This window comes from Pithys albifrons, chromosome 16, assembly GCF_047495875.1.
Source record: "Pithys albifrons albifrons isolate INPA30051 chromosome 16, PitAlb_v1, whole genome shotgun sequence".
Lineage (NCBI taxonomy): Eukaryota > Metazoa > Chordata > Aves > Passeriformes > Thamnophilidae > Pithys > Pithys albifrons.
The window spans coordinates 14,011,014-14,027,967 of NC_092473.1; the positions used below are offsets into that span (position 1 = coordinate 14,011,014).

General features: G+C 53.7%; 1 protein-coding gene across 3 annotated transcripts in view; it reads right to left on the bottom strand.

Moving 5' to 3' along the window:
- Positions 1–725: 725 nt before the first annotated feature.
- Positions 726–16,954, bottom strand: part of MAP2K3 (mitogen-activated protein kinase kinase 3) — a 33,690-nt gene continuing 17,461 nt past the window's right edge. For 2 of the 3 annotated variants that reach the window (XM_071571102.1, XM_071571104.1), the window contains exons 2-13: positions 14,736–14,768; positions 14,398–14,467; positions 12,548–12,596; positions 9,552–9,665; positions 8,958–9,077; positions 8,382–8,498; positions 8,190–8,241; positions 7,525–7,652; positions 6,872–6,949; positions 4,666–4,805; positions 3,918–3,963; positions 726–3,475 (exon numbers count right to left, since the gene is read on the bottom strand). In XM_071571102.1, coding sequence (XP_071427203.1) covers positions 3,392–3,475; positions 3,918–3,963; positions 4,666–4,805; positions 6,872–6,949; positions 7,525–7,652; positions 8,190–8,241; positions 8,382–8,498; positions 8,958–9,077; positions 9,552–9,665; positions 12,548–12,596; positions 14,398–14,467; positions 14,736–14,768 — 1,031 coding nt within the window. In that variant the 3' untranslated portion in view covers positions 726–3,391. Of the gene's footprint in view, positions 3,476–3,917; positions 3,964–4,665; positions 4,806–6,871; positions 6,950–7,524; positions 7,653–8,189; positions 8,242–8,381; positions 8,499–8,957; positions 9,078–9,551; positions 9,666–12,547; positions 12,597–12,745; positions 12,765–14,397; positions 14,468–14,735; positions 14,769–16,954 lie in introns of those variants that run through there. The other variant, XM_071571105.1, reaches the window with a different exon arrangement.

Genomic DNA, 16,954 nt, shown 5'->3' on the forward strand with positions numbered 1-16,954 from the left:
GGGAGGGTCACAGCAGGTTGGGATGTGAAGAGGGGGACCCTGCCACGCTCGTCCCGCCGGGTCCCGGCTCGTCCCGCCGGGTCCCGGCTCGTCCCGCCGGGTCCCGGCTCGTCCCGCCGGGTCCCGGCTCGTCCCGCCGGGTCCCGGCTCGTCCCGCCGGGTCCCGGCTCGTCCCGCCGGGTCCCGGCTCGTCCCGCCGGGTCCCGGCTCGTCCCGCCGGGTCCCGGCTCGTCCCGCCGGGTCCCGGCTCGTCCCGCCGGGCGCTGCCTCCCCCTCGCGGCCGCGGGCAGCTCCTGCTGCCCTGGGACCCCCCCAACCCCTGGGTCCTCCCCCGCTCTTGGCCGGCCCAGGAACCCACTCCCCAGCACCCACTCACCCTCCTTCCCTGCCCAACGTAGGGGGAGCAGAGCCCTGGGTACCCCCTGGCACCAGTCCCGGGGGTGGGATGCTCCGGAGGGGTCTCACTCCTGAGATGATGCTTTGGTGGGGGGTTCTGTGTTGTTCCACCTCCCGATTGGAACCAGCATCACCCTCCAGGAGGAAGAGAAAGTAGAGAGGCAGTAGGAGCCCTCCCCAGGCTGCCACTCCCCCAGTCCCGTGGGGGCTGCCCCAGGGATCCTGATGGGATCGAGGGGGTCCCCTAATTAGGACCCACCTCCTCGGGGTGCTCAGGAGCCTGAGCAGCCCAAGCTGATGCTAAAAAAGCAACAAGAGGTGACAAGAAGCAGGTTTGAGGATGAATTTTATTGAAAACAAGGATTGGAGTTGAGGGGTACAGACTGTTCCCAGCAGTACAAGGGGAGAGAGGCTTCTGATGTGAGAGAAAATCCTTGCCCATCTTAAAGCCAAGCTGGTTCCCCCACCAGGAACTGCCAGCACAGAGGGAACAACACAGGACAGGGAAGTGAGGAGGGACATGGGATATGGACAGGTAAGACCCCTGGCAAATGAAACAGAGCAGCTGGCACAGTGAGGTGGTGTTTACCTCTTCAGGAAAGCCTCACTTCATCCACAAGGGCCCAAGCCCACCCCAGAGGCATCTCCCTCCTGTCTGAAAGGGCAGTTGCTCCACTTTTCCAAAATACAGGAATCGTGACTCTCTCCAGGAGGTGAAATGCAGGGAGAAAAAGAAAAAAAAAGAAACAAACACACAAAAAACCCCACCATACCCCAAAGCACCAAAAAAGGGCGAGATAAAGGAAGGGGAGAGGGGTCAAAACAAGGAAAGAAGGGGGGGAAAAATAAAAGCTCAACATCAAAACAAAAGTAATCCAAAGTAACCAACTATGAAAAAAACCAACAATTGTACATCTCAGCAGCAAAGCTGTCACACGGAGCGGGTACAGGTGAGCATCGGGTGGTTTGCAGAATGGGACGAGGAGGGAGACAGGGAGAACATCAATCACTTCCTTATTTTCCACCCAGAGCTGGGCGAGGGGGGGGTCAGGATCGAACCAAAGCCAAATAAGGTTTGTGCAGCTCCACCTAGGCTGGTTTTCTCAGGATTTGTGGACTCAGAAAGGGATCAGGGGGATGACGAGGGAAAAGCATTACTGTCATGGGGACATGAAGGACTGAAAGCCATTTGCCCCAAAGCAGCTTTCCTGGGAGCAGTTGGCAGGGATAGATGGTGTGGAACACCCCAGTTCCCAGGCAGAGGGTCCCCCAGTGCCCCTTCAAACCCTGGGCTGCAGGAGGTGGGAGCAATGAATTTAAGGGGACATCATTCTTCATTGAGGGGGACCCTGAACGCTGGAAATGCACCCTGAAATCCAGACCTCCAGGGCTTGAATTTCAGGAATAATGCTTTTAAAAGATTCAGTTAAAAAATAGATGTATTTCTTTTAAAAAAAAATCATCTTAGGCCAGGGTGTTTTCTAGTGACCCCTTCCCCATCTGCCCAAATTTAGCCAGAAAAATGCTATCCATTCACCAAATCTGCTGGCCATATAGATATTCACACATTCATCATTGATTTAAAAATATATAATATATATATATATATAGTGCACAAATACACACACACAAATATATTAGAAAAGAAAAAAAATCCTTCTGAAAAACTCAATTATTAAAAAACCCAGAATCCACAGCCGGTGCATTTATCCGAGATCATGTACAGTAGAAGCCAGAAATCCCTCTTGCTCCCCTGGCTCCTCAGGCTGGGAGCCTGGGGAAACACATCAGGGTTTCACAGTGGATTTGTCAGGAGAGAAGGAACTGCTCCTCCCTCCTCCCACACAGAAGGGCTTTAATTTATAGCAAGTTAGATTAAAACTAGGAAACATGTTACAAAGTCCATTATATATAGACATCAAATGTACAAGTGAGGCAGCCCCGGGCACGGCACTGGGGTTTGGGCCCCGCTGACACCTGGGCAGCTGGAGGGGGTGGAGGCAGTTTGGGACACGAGGAGTGTGAGTTCAGCCTCCAGAACAAGTGGGTGTCACAGTGCAAGGTCTTACATCAGCTCCAGGTTGGGAGGGAGCTGGAGCAGAGTCTTCTCCAGGAGGCAGGGGGTAGGTGGAGCAGCCAGGGCAGTGGAGGGCGATGCCCAGAGTGGGGATGTGTCCTCCCAGCCCAGGGAGGGGAGAGAGGTTGCACCAGGGACCTGCTGCCTCTCCATCACCTTGTGCCCACGAGGGAAGGGAGTGCTGGATGGAGTCCTGTGGGCAGGCATGGGAACAGCACTGGCTGCAGCTTGTGCCAAGGTGGGCTCCTGGAAAAATGCCCTTTTTTCCCCCCAACAAGGGAGCAGTGTATCGATTGACAGAGGGGGATGCCCAACCTGATGCTGCCTCAAAGGGTCATTAAGGTGTAGAGCCAGAACAGCCTCTGGTATGAACAGCAGCACACCCAGGGAGCCCCACAACCCCCTACAAAGCTGTGGAGGCCCCTGGGAACAGAGCCAGGCACAAAAGGAAGGCGAGTGCGACCAGACTCCGGGGAAGGGGCTTTGGGCAGGCAGGAGTGGTGCAAGCACAGCAGCTTTGCTTCTCTCTGCCTTCCCCAGGCAGCAAAGAAACACAAGGCCCCGCACTGTGCACAGGCTGCTTGCTGGGGAGGGGAGATGCCCTCTGGCACCCTCTGCCCGCTCAGGCACCACGGGCACAGTCCTCTCCCCAGGAGGAATACAATGCCATCAGCAGGGAGCTCCTGAGCCTTAGGTCTCCATGGCTGAGCTGGAAAGGTGTTGGCTTCAAAAGGCTCATCCTGGGGGATTTCACAGGGCAAAGAGAAAAGCGATTGTGAGGCCGGGTGGGGCCGGAGATGCCCCCAGGCTGGGGAGGTGCCATGTGTGCAAACCACCATCAACTCGAGTCCTCAAGGCTCTTCTGCGGGGCGGGATGGAGGGGACTGCAGGAAGCCAGGGCTGAGCTCCCGTCAGGAGTTAGGAGTCTTCCCCGAGGATCTCTGTCACGAAGGAGGCCATGTCAGTCTCTTTGGTGTCGTGCAAGGTAAAGAATGGGTGTTCCTGCCAATGAGACCAGAGAACATCAGCTGACACCCGAAGACAGACAAGCCCAGGTGCAGACAGGGGGGATGTGGATTTCACACAGCTGGGGAGGTGCTGGGAACAGACACCAACCTACCCCCCAGGCTGCCATGGGCAACACCCTTCAGCATTTCTAGGTTCAACCCCAGCAAGACATCCCACCCTGGCAGCTGTACTGCCACACTTTGAGGCCTGAACTTTCCAAGAGCAGACACAGAGAGAGAAAACACCCATAAACCCTGACCTTAACACCCATGAAATCAACACACCCTTCCATCTTAGACACACTACACCCACCCTGCTCCATGCATGAAAAATCACCCACTCATCCTGTAGTCCCATGTCCTAGAACCTGCTGGACCACTGATTTGGCTTTCGAAATGCTTTGGATAAAGACCAGCAGAAACAGCTCCACACTTACCATAAGTTCTAAATAGTTCATTCTCTCAGCTGGGTTCTTCCTTAAGCTGGAATTAAAAAAAGCAGGAGAGAAAGGCTGTAGGATCTTTCTGTTTTGCTGTATGTGGTCTGTCATGGGGGATCTCCCCTTCCCAACCAACATGACATGTTTCTTGTGGGCTGCACCCGTCCCTCTCCCTCCTTGGCTGAGCAGGTTTGAACCACCAGCAGAGCAGCCAGGCAGGTAACTGGGAAAGGACAACTCTGTGTTTTGCCATGAAAAGCAAAAGCCAAGCAGCTCTGCAGTCTACCCCACACTGACCAGAACAACTGGGGAGGAGAGGAGATGGTTTCCCACTCACTGCACTGCCTGGCAGCTCCAAGCAGCACACAGGGAGCGGGCAACACCCCGAGGGGAACAGCTTCCCACGAAACCACAAACCAGCTTTCACCCAGAGGCACCAAGAGGCTGCCAGGAGTTCGTTCTGGTTTCATTGGCCAGAAACCACCAAAATTTCAGCTGCAGCAACAGCAAAAGGGGAAGGGAAACATCTGTGCCTTCCAACCAGCCTGGGTGAGTCAGGCCGAGAGCAAAACCAGTTTGGGCAGCGCTTCCTGCCATGCCAAGCACCAGCCCTGGTACAGAGGTGGGGAGAAATGAGCTCCAAAAGGGTGTCAAACCCAGCCCCATGTTTCACTCCAACCCCCATGGCTCAGGGCCCCTCGTCAGCCAGGCTGGCAGGAGCCACCAGTCCCTGCTGGGGACTCACCACTGCGCTGTGAAGTCCACAAACTCCTTGGAGAAGCGCTCAGCAGGCAGCTGGGGCGAGGGCTCCTCCACCACCTGCTTGAGCTGCTGGAAGGGGGTGCCCCAGGACTCATATGGGAAGCGGAGAATGGCCAGTTCAATCTGAGGATGGAGACAGGGAAACCTGAGACAGCAGGACGAGCACAGCCCCACACAGCCTGTCTGAGCCAGCTCAGAGTCAATGCAAACCCTCCTTCCTTACAAACCATTTTCAATTTGGGTCATACCTTTTTTTTTTTTAAACACAGAGACCCACAGGCCAAAAATACTTCCTTTTGAGGCTGGCTTGGCATATTAATGCATTTACAGGAAGCCACCAAAGATATGTAAAATGGGATTATTTAAAAAGATAATAGTAACAGCACACAGTTTCTGCACTGGCTTCCAAAGTGCTCTGCTGGCCCTGAGGCAGCCTCGAGGTCTTGGGCTAGAACTGTATGAGCTAAACACACAAAAAAATCCACAAACCCGAGACAAATTAAATGCTATAACATCACTTATCAAAATCTTTGCCAAAACCACCTCGATTACTGGGTCCTTCCTACAAGTCACCTCTGTTCCACAACCATGCAAGCAGGAAAAAGCCTGTCACAGCTCCTGGGCATTTCTCCTCATGTCAAGGATCTCAAAATGGGCAACAGAACCTCCAGAGCTGCCTGGTAGAGTGTGACAGGATGGGAGGAATAACAAACCTGAAAGGACAGAGCAGGGGCAGAGCCCAGTGCCCTCACCTGCCTCTGTCTCAGGTCAGGGGAGCTCAGCTCCTGCTGCTGGAAAACTGAATGAAGCCATTCCAGGAAGGCCTGGATTAGCCCTGCAACTCAATGGCCCAAAAACTATCCAGTCTGAAATCAATCCAACTCCTTCAGAAACAATAAAAAAAACCAACCCCAGGAAGCCAATCCAGCAGGAAGACATGAGAGGGAATCAAACAGCTCCACTCAGCTGCAGGCTGGCTGGCTTTCAGCAAGGTCCCCTCTCCCCTTCAGCTTCGGGAAGGTTTGAATATTCCATCATTCACAGTCTCTCATCCCACTGCTTCCTGCAGCTGATGACATTTCCAGCCAGCCAGCCCAGCTCTGCACTGGCATGGGGACACCAAGGAGAGGGGCTTGGGTTTGGCACTGTGGACAAGACTGGCCGGGAAAGAGGGAAGGGTTTCCAGGAGAACTGTGCAGCAAAGGAATGCAGCACCCAAAACAAAGGCCATGGCTAAGAGGGCAGAGGAAAAATTCCTGAGAATCATCTACCCCAGAGTCTCCTGGAAAGCAGAGCCCTGTTTCCAGGCGGCATCCCTCAGAGCCAGCAGCTGGGATTTCCTCTGTCCTCTGGCGCCAGAGGATCTCAGCTGCCTTCTGCAAGATCCATTTCTTGCAGGAGGTGGATAAACCATCCTGAGCAGCTGCGATTTTGGAACTGAAAGTGTTTCCCCTTCCTGTTGGCTGTTCTGAGATACCCTGCAGGCAGGATTTGCTGCAAACCACACACAGCAGCTCTCGGCACAGCAGGACTTGTCCCGATCCCCCTGCAAGGCTCTGGTGATGTGGGAGAAGGATAAAGCAGGAAAGCTGTGCCCAAGCTGCAGCAAACCCTGCTGCACTGACCACCTCTCCAGCCAGCACACAGGGAACTGCAAAGCTTTTAAAAGGCAGACTTTCAGCCCAACTAAATCCACTGCCATCCATGTATTGTCCCCTGGGAGCCTGACCCCACACCAGCACAGCTCAGAGCCACATGGAGCTTTCCAGAGCTGGCACTGCACACAGGTAACTGTGGAACCAAGCAGAGGGTACAAGGGAACCCCTTGGATTAACACTCCAGAATCCATCAGGAAGGAGCAAGAAGGGAGAGCAGGACAGAAGATGGATGATGTCCTGGCACATTTTCCAGGTGACTCAGAAAAAGCCACAGCGGTGGTGGCAACACTGGCAGCACATCCCAGCCCAGAGCTGCCTGTCCTAGGCAGAGACACCCTGTGTGTCAGGGCAGCCCCCACCCTGTGCCCTGAGTGTTTAACTTCATGCCCTGAGCTACCACACTCAGAATTTAGCCCTGTTTGGTGGGTTCCCACCCAGCTGCCACTGCTCACAGCAGGGGTACAGTCCCACCAGCCCAAACCCCACCCCAAGCCCAGGGCTGCAGCTGCAGGACCCAGCCCTTGGTGTTACCATTGTGATCCCAAGGCTCCAGACATCCGACTTCACGTTGTAACCCTTCTGGTTGAGTTCTGGGTTTATTCTTTCTGGCTGTAATAGCAAAATGGAAGATGTTGTAACTTCTTCTCGTTTTCCCCAAAGTACAAACCCCTACAGGATCCAAAACCCAGGCTGGGTGGATCTCCCTGGTTTATGTCCCCATGGAGGCAGAGTCTGAGGTTAAATCTGGCTCTACACAACTCGCATCAACTCTCCCTCTTCTCAGGAGAGAGAGACTTGTACTATCCCTGCAACACAATCCTGCCCCAGGAGCAGAAACTACCCACATGGATGCCACAGAGGGCAAAGGGAAATTCATCCTGACTTGAGGATGAAATTAAACAATCCTGTCAAGGAAAATCTCAGCATTTTCTATCCAACAAGGAGCAGCCATTCCAACCACCACAACCAGCACCAGCCAGTCTTTTATCCTTCTGCAAATGGAAGGTGGCAGAGTCCACTGCAGGATTAACAGAGCAGGGCTTACAGGGAGGGTAATCCCATGCTCAGAGGGCTCTGCTGAGCCAGGGAGAGCAGAGCACTCTCTGGTTTTTGTCTCACGATGGAGGTGAACTAAGAGTGATTTCTCTGAGTCAGGGCTGAAGGCTGCAGATGATTGCACTCACAGCCATGTAGGGTTTGCACCCAGCATCCATGGTCTTCGCAACGGAGTCCACCAAGTAGCCACTGATCCCAAAGTCACACATTTTCACGTGTCCCTCCTTGTTGATCAGCACGTTGGAAGGTTTTACATCTAAGAGAAAATACAAGAGGGCAAATTGGGTCTTTGCAGGAGTATTGAAGAGTCTGAGGTAAGATGGACAACTCCCTGCTGCCCTAAGGGGGAACCAGACCAGCCCCAACACAAGGGAGACAAAACCCCACTAGTCTTATTTCAGTAAATGTCATTCCCAGATAAACTATAACCATGTCCTCCTGGCAGAAAAAGCCTCTTCTCTAAAAACACAGGTCAAAAGGTTGAAATGCAATGTGGAAGAGTTAATGCCCAGCTCCTCAGGAAAGATTTATGTGCCCAGAACAGTCTTAAAAGCCCAATTCTACCAAATTCTTCTGTAAAGGAGGAAGAGAACAACATCCTGCAAGCAGAGGTATGAGGGATGCATCTCAGGGACAAGCCCTGGGCATTTAGATCTGTGCACCACTGCCCTAAGTACCAGCAGATCCCCCTTTGGGCATTCCAGAGGGGCACACCACCTATCTCCTGGAAAGGAGTCCTCCCCTAATTTATTCCAAGGTCAGATCTCCAGCCACTAACCCATCCAGCACCTACCTCTGTGGATTACAGACAGTTTACTGTGCAGGTGCTCCAAAGCTCGTACAATCTGGGGACAAAGAAGAGGGAAAAAGCATCCATTAGTCACACACAGCACCAGGTTTCCCCTGCAAACACAACATGGGCCTCAGAGACCTCCACCAAGGGCAGGGAATGCACAAACCCACATAGAACACAAGAGGCACTCACAGACACAGCCATTTTCCCCAGGATGTCTTCAGGGATGGTTTTCTTCTTCTCCAGAACTTTCTTGTAGAATTTATCTAGGGAGGTGTCCATGAGCTCCATGCAGATCCACACATCACCCTGCAGATGGAGAGAGAGCAGTTGAGAGGGAATTTCCTGGAAGTCTGTGGGAGCTGAAGAGAGTGGTGGGGATGGATGGACAAATGGACACTGCCCTTTCCACAGAGGGGAAGACAAAGGCCCTGCCATGCAGCTGCTGTTGGCCACACCATCAGCACACAGGCTCTGCACTGGACAGTGATGGGCACAGATGTCCAGGTGCCACCAAAGCCTCCTTTTGAGGGTCTGCTCCAAAGTCAGCCCAGGCCATGGACAACACACTCAGGCATCTGCCATATGGGATGGAATGGGATGTGGTCAATGCTGCCTGCAGAAGGGAAGCCTTTGACTTTAAATCACGGCAGCACCTCAAGCAGCACAGCTGGGCTGGAGAGCACAGAGGGGCTTTGGCACAGTTTGATGCCCTCAGCACAGTCACACAGCCCCCAGGTGCCCACCAGGCATCCGCCAGCTCAGTACCTCACGGAAGAGGGCTCCGTAGAAGGTGACAGTGTAGAAACAGTCAACTGTCCTCATGGAGATGTCCAAGTCCATCAATAACCTCTTCTGTTCCTGAGTGTTCACAGTGGCTCGAATCCTCTGAGACAAACATGAGAAAGGGAAGGTTTGGTGTAGGTGGAGTAACATCATCCCTCAGTCTGACTCACAGGCCATGCAGTTCTGGGGCCAGGGCAAGCATTTAATGCTTGTTCTGCAGCCAGTACCACCCAGGAGATGCCCAGATTCCCTCTGCCAGACAGAACCTCAAGGAATGCTAAACCTTGGTAACCTCTGTGGCAAATGCAGGACCAGGCCAGCAGCCTGGACAGGCACTTTGACATCCCAACCTTGCACTGCAAGCACCAAGTCTGCATTACAAAGCCTCTTATCAACCCCACAGCTGGTATCAGCACAGACCCTTCACCAGCCAAACCTCACCAGGAACACCAGAGGCTGCCAAACCCAGATAAGCCTGTCCCCATTTTGCCACAATCAGTGGAGCTCAGCAGTGTCTCCACTCCCTTGGAGCTGCACATCCTGCCCTCCATGCCCCCAGCCAGAGGCTGTGCTCACCTTCACAGCCATGATGGTGCCGCTCTGCGCGTGCCGCACCTTCTCCACCACACCGTAGGCACCGCGGCCCAGCTCTGAAATGGCCACCAGGTCATCAGCCTCCACCTCGAAGTTCTTTAAAGACAGAAGAAATAAAGTCAGGCACAAGTACACTTAGCAAGGACATCAGCAGAGATCTGATATTTACAGCTCACTCAGGGCATCTCCAAGCAATGGAACCAAAAGGATCCACCCACTCCTGTGCGTACCAGAGGCACCACACTTAGAGAACATGGGTGTATTTTTGTCTCTGTTGCATCAGAGCCCAGACCCTCTCACCCCATACTCACCAAGGCTCATTTAATTCCCCCTCTGCAGCTGGAGATCAGGACTTTCATCCTTTAAGCCAGGGCACACTGCCACTGGAAAGGGCACCAAAGGTTGGTGCCTCACTGCCTGCTCAGGATGACCCACTCAAGGGTATTTCTGCAGTTGCTGAACTATTTGCAGGATTTTAACAGCTCCTGTGCCAACATGGGCAGCAGTCAGGAGCCTCCACCACAGCTCCAAATCCCTGTGTGCAGCCAGGGATCCCTCACTTCTCCCCACGTCCCAAAAGTCATCAGTCACAAATACAACTATGTGTCTAACAACACCTGTGCAAAGCCTCTGCCAGATGGAACGGTGCACACAATGACTTGATTCCTAATTATTGGGGAGTTTAGATGGGTTTTACCTGGTTTTGACACTTCCTCCCACCACCAGAAAGCAGCCAGCAAAGTAAAACTGAGTTAGCACTAACAATGGAGCTCAGGCAAGTACAACTCCATTAAGTCTTGCTTAAAATTGCAAAAAACCCATGGCCAGTGCTCAGCCCAGTGAGTGCCCAACATATCAGGGAGCCAGTGAGCTCCTGCACAACCCACAAACAAGCTTCCCTAAAGACACATTCCCCTGTAATTGCTGGCTCTGTTGGGCAGGGCACGAACCCGGTGAGACATGGGCTATTTTTGGACGCTGAGTTCATTGCTCCTCATAAGTCACAGCCCTCCTTTTAGCCAGGCTTTATCCAGCCTCCAGTTTTCCTCCAGTCCCAGGGAACAACAATAATACCAGGATGCCAAATTGCCCCAGTAGCCACAAAGGCAGTGAGGGTGGGAAACAAGCACAGCCCAGCACCGGATGCTGTGCCTGCGAGCTACGCCCAGGGCAGGGAGAGAGGAAACAGCCTCTGGCGCTGAGGAGGCAAGCTGGGAGATGTGGCTGTCGGGCTCCTGGCCAGCAAAGCTGCACCTGGCACTGGCCACAGCATGGCCAGCAGCCACCAGCTCCAATGGACCTTGCCACCATTGACTGGAGCCAGATGTGGCTGTGAGGCAGAGCAGGGAGGTCTGTGCCTGAGCTCAGCACCGAGCTCTGCACTGCCCAGCACAGGAAGGTGCCGGCCCTTTCCTGGGCAGGACAGTGGATCCTGGAATGAGCAGAGCAGGGATAAGGGAGACATGTCCAACCTCCCAGCCTGGGCAGCTGGCAGAGGCTCCAAGTGCCTGCAGGGGCCTCCAGGAAGGATCTGGTGGTGCTTCCATGGACATGTGTTCTGCAGTTGTTCCAGGTTATTGTGTTTTGCTTTTCCTGGCATTTGCCCTAAGGCTTCCCCAGATGCTGGCAGTTCCCAGCACACTCCAGGAACCAGCATTGCCCTGCCCAGCAACAAGAGGTGATGGATGCACTGACGGAGCTGCAGCTTCCCTCCCAGGACAATGGGATGCACAGAATGGCCTGCACAGATCCAGCTGACCTGAGGTCATCATCCACCCCCACGGCCTAAAGCTGCCCTTCTGCCCAAGTCCTCATCTCCATCATGTCACTGCAAAACATCTGGATCAGACCCTTCCTGCAAACACTGAAGCAGGAAAGAATTGACTCCAGAGAGCTTTCCCTGAGCTGCAGCACTGTCCCCTTGCACACACCATGCCCAGGCTGTCACAGAGAGCATTCCTCCCCAAGCTACTAATATACAATGGTCAGAAAACAGCACAGGCAGCAGAACTGCTCCCTGGACCCAGCCAAAGCTTCCCCTCCTCTCCCCTAACCCTAAAACCTTGCACTGAGGCCAAGGGACCCAGATCCCACCAGCCAAGCCATCTCCCAGCCTAGAGGAGACTACATATAGGGCTGATCCAATGCAGAGTACTTTTGGCTCCCTTGCAAACAGTTTCTGCAGCCCCAAGAGAGCCCCTAACAAGGGAATGAAATAAAAGAGAGTGGCTATTTCTAGCAGTGTTTTTCATCAGGTCAATAGGAAAGGGTTTGGAGAGAAGCTTTGTGCCCAGCTTCTCCTGGGCCTCAGGCAGTAGCACAGACCAGTGGGTATGCAGAACAAAGGAAATTTGTTTGGGGCAGTCTGTGGGCACAGTGAAGCCACCACGATTTAGGGCAGACGGGCTGTGTGATCACAGAATGGTTTAGATTGGAAGGGACCTTAAAAATCATCCAGTTCCACAGGACACCTTCCACTAGACCAGGTTGTTCCAAGCCCTGTCCAACATGGCCTTGAACACTTCCAGGGATGAGACAGGCAGAACTTCTCCCCACCCATTCAGTGGGTGGTGAGGCAGTCAAAGGAATAGCTGTGATCTCCCACAATGGACAAACTGCCCACATGGCCTTTGATGGCACCCACCTGTCTCACAGGTACTGCCTGCAGGTGACAGACCAGTCAGCAAGTGCATGAGGGTCAGGGATGAGCCATCCTGCAGACAGGGTGACACATTCAGCTTCTCAATACACAGAGACACCCCATTATTCTACAGGGAAAAGGTCCTGCTGTGGGATGTCTCATCCCTGCAAAGCTCCATGCCACGAGGCTGCCCCAGAAGGGCACCATCCACCTCACAGTGTGCTCTGCAACCTCAAGGCCTGATCTGACAGGTTGCCAGGCATGATCCACAGAGCTCTCCATGAACAGGGCAAACAAAACTGGAAGCAAGCAAAAAAGAAATCCCTTTGGCACGTACTTTATCTCCGATGGTAATGAACGCCCTGGAGTCCAAGTTCCTCGGGGGCCTGCAAGGAAAGAGAGAGAGTCAGGAGAAAGCTCAGCTTCACTAACCCTCTTGGCCAGAGCCAGGTTTCACATTCCCTCGAGCACTTTCAGCTGCTGCTTTTCGCTGTGCCTTGTCGTGGGTTCAAACCAGCCCCCTCCAAACACTCACAGACGCTTTAATCGTGCCAGGAACACCTCAGCCCACACCCACGAGGCACTCACTGCACACAGGCAGCGAGAACCCCGGGGAGTCAGCCAGGTGAGACAGGCATCAAAGCACCAGGCTACAGAACCATCCCTGCTCAGCAGACAAACCCAGGGAACCGAGCCCCATGGGGTGAGACCTTCCTGCAGCAGAGCAGCTCTTGCTGTCATGTTTTGACAGGTAGGTGTTGTAACAGGACAGCCACATAGCCCAAAACACACACTGAGGGAACAACAGGTAATTCCTCACCTGTGAGTCACTTGTGTGCACTCACTGCCTGTGCCAGGCAGGCAGAGCAGGCAGCACTTTGGTGTCACCCTTTGCACAACACCAGGCAGGTGAAAGTCATCCTTTATGGCCTTTTTCCTCATTGCTGCCCACCTCCCATTACGGGCAGCATGGTACTTTTGGAGCCATCATGAGAGTTCTGTCCCTCTTGCCTCACTTCTCTGCTCTCCCCATCCCCTGGGACCTGCCAAGGGCAGAGATTGCCCAACTCTCAATTCCCATCAGGGCACGCAGCAACCTCCAGCTTCAAGGAAGTACTTAAGACTCGAAGCAAAAGCCTTGCACTGTGCAAATATTTGCACTGCAGCTTGAACAGAACAGAGAAAAGGAGCTGTGGACAGCTTGCACCTGCCCAGGGCATGCAAACACCCTGCAGACTCCAACGTGAGGCCTTCTCCAGGGGAAATTCAAACAGTGGCAGGAGCAGAGACAGATGCACCCATGGGGGAAGGAGCTGGCTCTTGCATGCGAGGCTGCACAGCATTAATTACTGGGGGAGTTCTCCTGCCTCCCCCTGCAGCAGATCTGCCCTCTCTACATGGGCTTTTTAGCAGTGATATTTCCCCTTCAGGGCTTTCACTGCTCTCCTGGAGCTGGGAGAGTTCTCTAGAACAGGTTTCTGGAGCAAACGAGGCTCAGCGCTGGAGACACAGCCTGAAGTGTTTTGGAAGAGCATCATGGAAGAGGAATTTTAGCCATCTGCTCTTTGTCAAACCAAGCACTGCTACCCTGGGCTCTGCCCCACGGCACAACAAGCAGCAGCAGCAGGGAGCAAACAGGGCAGGGAGAAATTCCAGTGCCCCAAGATTCTGCTGAGCACCAGCACCACACAGCACAACAATGTAAGATGTCTGTGTCTTCCTCAGACCAGGGCAAGGAGCTGCCAACAACCCAAACATCCCTGATACTCATGTCATGCAAAGCATTCCCCAATCCTCACCCCCTGATCCTGCCATGGTCCAGCTGTTGGCACTTCTTCTCTTCCCCCGCATTAAAAACCTTCCCCTCTTCTTCCCTTGGGCAGATTTGCTCTCTCCACCACATCTTAGCCCTCTGGCGTTGGCACAGCCATGGCAGAAAGACTAAGGAGACCTTCTCTGCTGTCTCCAAGCCTTTGCCTTTCAATCATTTCAAAATCAAGAGGCACCTCCCAGAGAGACACATGCCATGCATGTGCCTGGATGTGCAATCCCTTCTCATCACCCACAAGCCAGAGCTTAAGAAAAAAGAGTAACTAAGCTGGTTTTCTGAAGTCCTCACAGGCCATTCTCTTGAGAAAGTGCCAAGTCCAGCTCTGGAGAACATCTGCAAGCAGCAGAGATACTTACGTTGTGTTGGCGACAGGCTGTTTAATGGGGGGACATGTTATCCTCAGATCTGGTTTCTTCCTGCCTTTCACTGGAAGAGAAGACACACGTGTGAGCAACTGGGTATTTGCTGTTATTCCTTCAAGCACCCTGTTCCCTATAGCCACCAGGCAGGGAATGCAGGGTTTGGACTCCCTCACCAGGAAACAACCAGGTGACAGAGACTGTCTTCCAGATCTTGCAGCCAAGCACTGCATCCCAAAAACACTCTTTACCCTCCATGGCCATTAACAGTCTCCCCTCTTTGGAGAGTTAAACCTTCTTCAGGGTTAAAGCTGGGATTTCTGTGAGGCACTTACCTGGTTTGTGTGGCTCCAAAGACCCTCTGGAATCTGAAAGACAGAAAGGAGACACCAGCTCAGCCTTCACTCCCCAGCCCAGTCGGGTACCAGCCATGTGTCCCCCATGGCCCACGCAGGGCCAAGAAGAGGGAGGCAGCTGGGCTTTGGGAGCCCAGCCAAGCCTGGCCCCATCCCCGATTCTCCAGCCACAAGAGGTCCCCACGCCATTAGGGATGCACAGGGCTCCCGAAAATCTTCCCTGTCCACAGGTTCCTTGTCCCCCAACCCCCAGCCATGCCTTCCTTGGAAAAGCCAGGGTTGGATCAGGCATGGAAGGCAATGGCCACCAGACCTCCAGCAAGACCAAGGGGTTAGTCCCAGAAGGAATGGGGACACCCTACACACAACTAAGGGAAAATAGGGGAAAACCAGACAGGAACTGGCTGTCAGCCAACAGTAAACTCACAACAAACCCAGGCTTGCAGAGGCTGAGCCCCACCAGACAAGGCAGCAGGAATGACTGGCAAGAGGATTCGCTCCTCCTGCTCTCCCAACAGCACTGGGATAACAACATCACTGCTGCAGAGGGAAACAGGCCAGACATTTGCAGGTTAAATGACCACCCCAGCACTGGGAAAACACCCAGACCCCGAGGTGCTGAAGTGCTGCAGCTGAGAGCATTGAGGTCCTGATCCCCCCAGGAGAGATCAGAGGACAGCTACACTTTGCAGCTGAAGGTGCTCCTGGCTGCACAGAGCTGGAAGATGCGTTAAAAAGCAAGAAAATCAAGGTGTGCTCCAGGCACCAGGATGGGAGCAGACTGCTCAGAGTGGCCTTGGACAGCCCTTCAAGACAGCTCCTACCTGCCTGGCTCTCAGGAGCAGGCATGTGGACAAAGTTCAGCACTCCAAAGGCTGCCAGGGAAGGGAGGGGAGAGGGAAGGAGCTGGAAATTTCAGAAGACACAGCACCATGTGAAAGCTCCTGCAGCTGCAGCAAGACAGAAGGACAACACATGTCCAGCATGTTCTCAGCACTGATAGCCCCCATCCCTGTCCCCTGCCAGCTCCAAGATAAAACAGCTGCCTAGAACTCACTTTTCCAGTCCTGTCCTTCCCCAAATGCAAAGCTTCCTGAGTCTGCAGGTTAGAGCTGGCCTGCAACATCCTGCAAGTCCCAACTGCAGGACCCACAGCATCCCTCCCTGCTGAGGGGGAATAATCAGCATGGATGAGTCCATGCCCACATCTTTTGTGCCAATTTTCCTGCATCAGAGTCAGCCTGTAAGGCCTGGGATCAGCACAATTCCTGTGTGTGATGTGAACTTCCAGCTCAGTGAAATCAGCCAGCGAGTCACTCCACCTCAGACACCTCTTGGATGGAAACCACCCCTGGAAACCCAACCATGTCATGGCAATCACAGCTTCTAATTTGTGAGCCCGCAAAGCATCCCGTGCTCATTGCCCACCTGGCAGGGCTGGAAGGGGCACTGTAAATAGCCCCACATATCCACTGATGGCACTTTGCAAAATGCCCAGCCAAGTAACAGTGGGAGCAAACACAAAATGGAGCCAAAGGAAAGATGCTGTCCATGGGTTCAGAAATGCCTCCTCTTCCACAGCCAGCCTCTTGCTATTCAGCGTGGAAGGTCAAGCACAGAGCCTAAAAACTGGAGTCCCCACAGTCCCTCTGCACCCAGGCAAGCTGGGGAGCTTCCCATGGGCACACATCCCATCCTCTCCCAGGTGATGGATTTAGATTGGTGCTGAGCAGGAGCCTTGCACCAACCACTTCTCTCCCATGACCTGCTCCAAAACTCAGACTAGTTCCTGCTTGACACGCAGCCCCCCAGCAGTCACCAAGCAGAACTTCACCAGAAACACTGAAATACCCCTGTCCTGGCTGGGATTTTGCTCCATCTGTTTGCTCTCCCTCTCCCCAGTTGCCATAGTAACCCTGCACAAAGCGCCTTCTGTGCCACCGGCTCCCCTGGCATCGAGGCTGTGGGTGACTCACAGGGCAGGACCAGGGTCCAGGGGCTCCTGGAGCCAGGCATCCCACAGGCATCAGCCCTTCCTCAGCCCCAGCTGCAAGAGCAGGGCTGGAAGGAACTGGGAGCACCCAGTTTGGAGTCATGAATCATTGGGGGCACTGTGTGGTGAAACCCAAGCTCGCAGACAGGCAGATTTGCAGCACAGGTTAGAGGGGCAGCAAGGGACATGGAGAATCCCTGCTCCA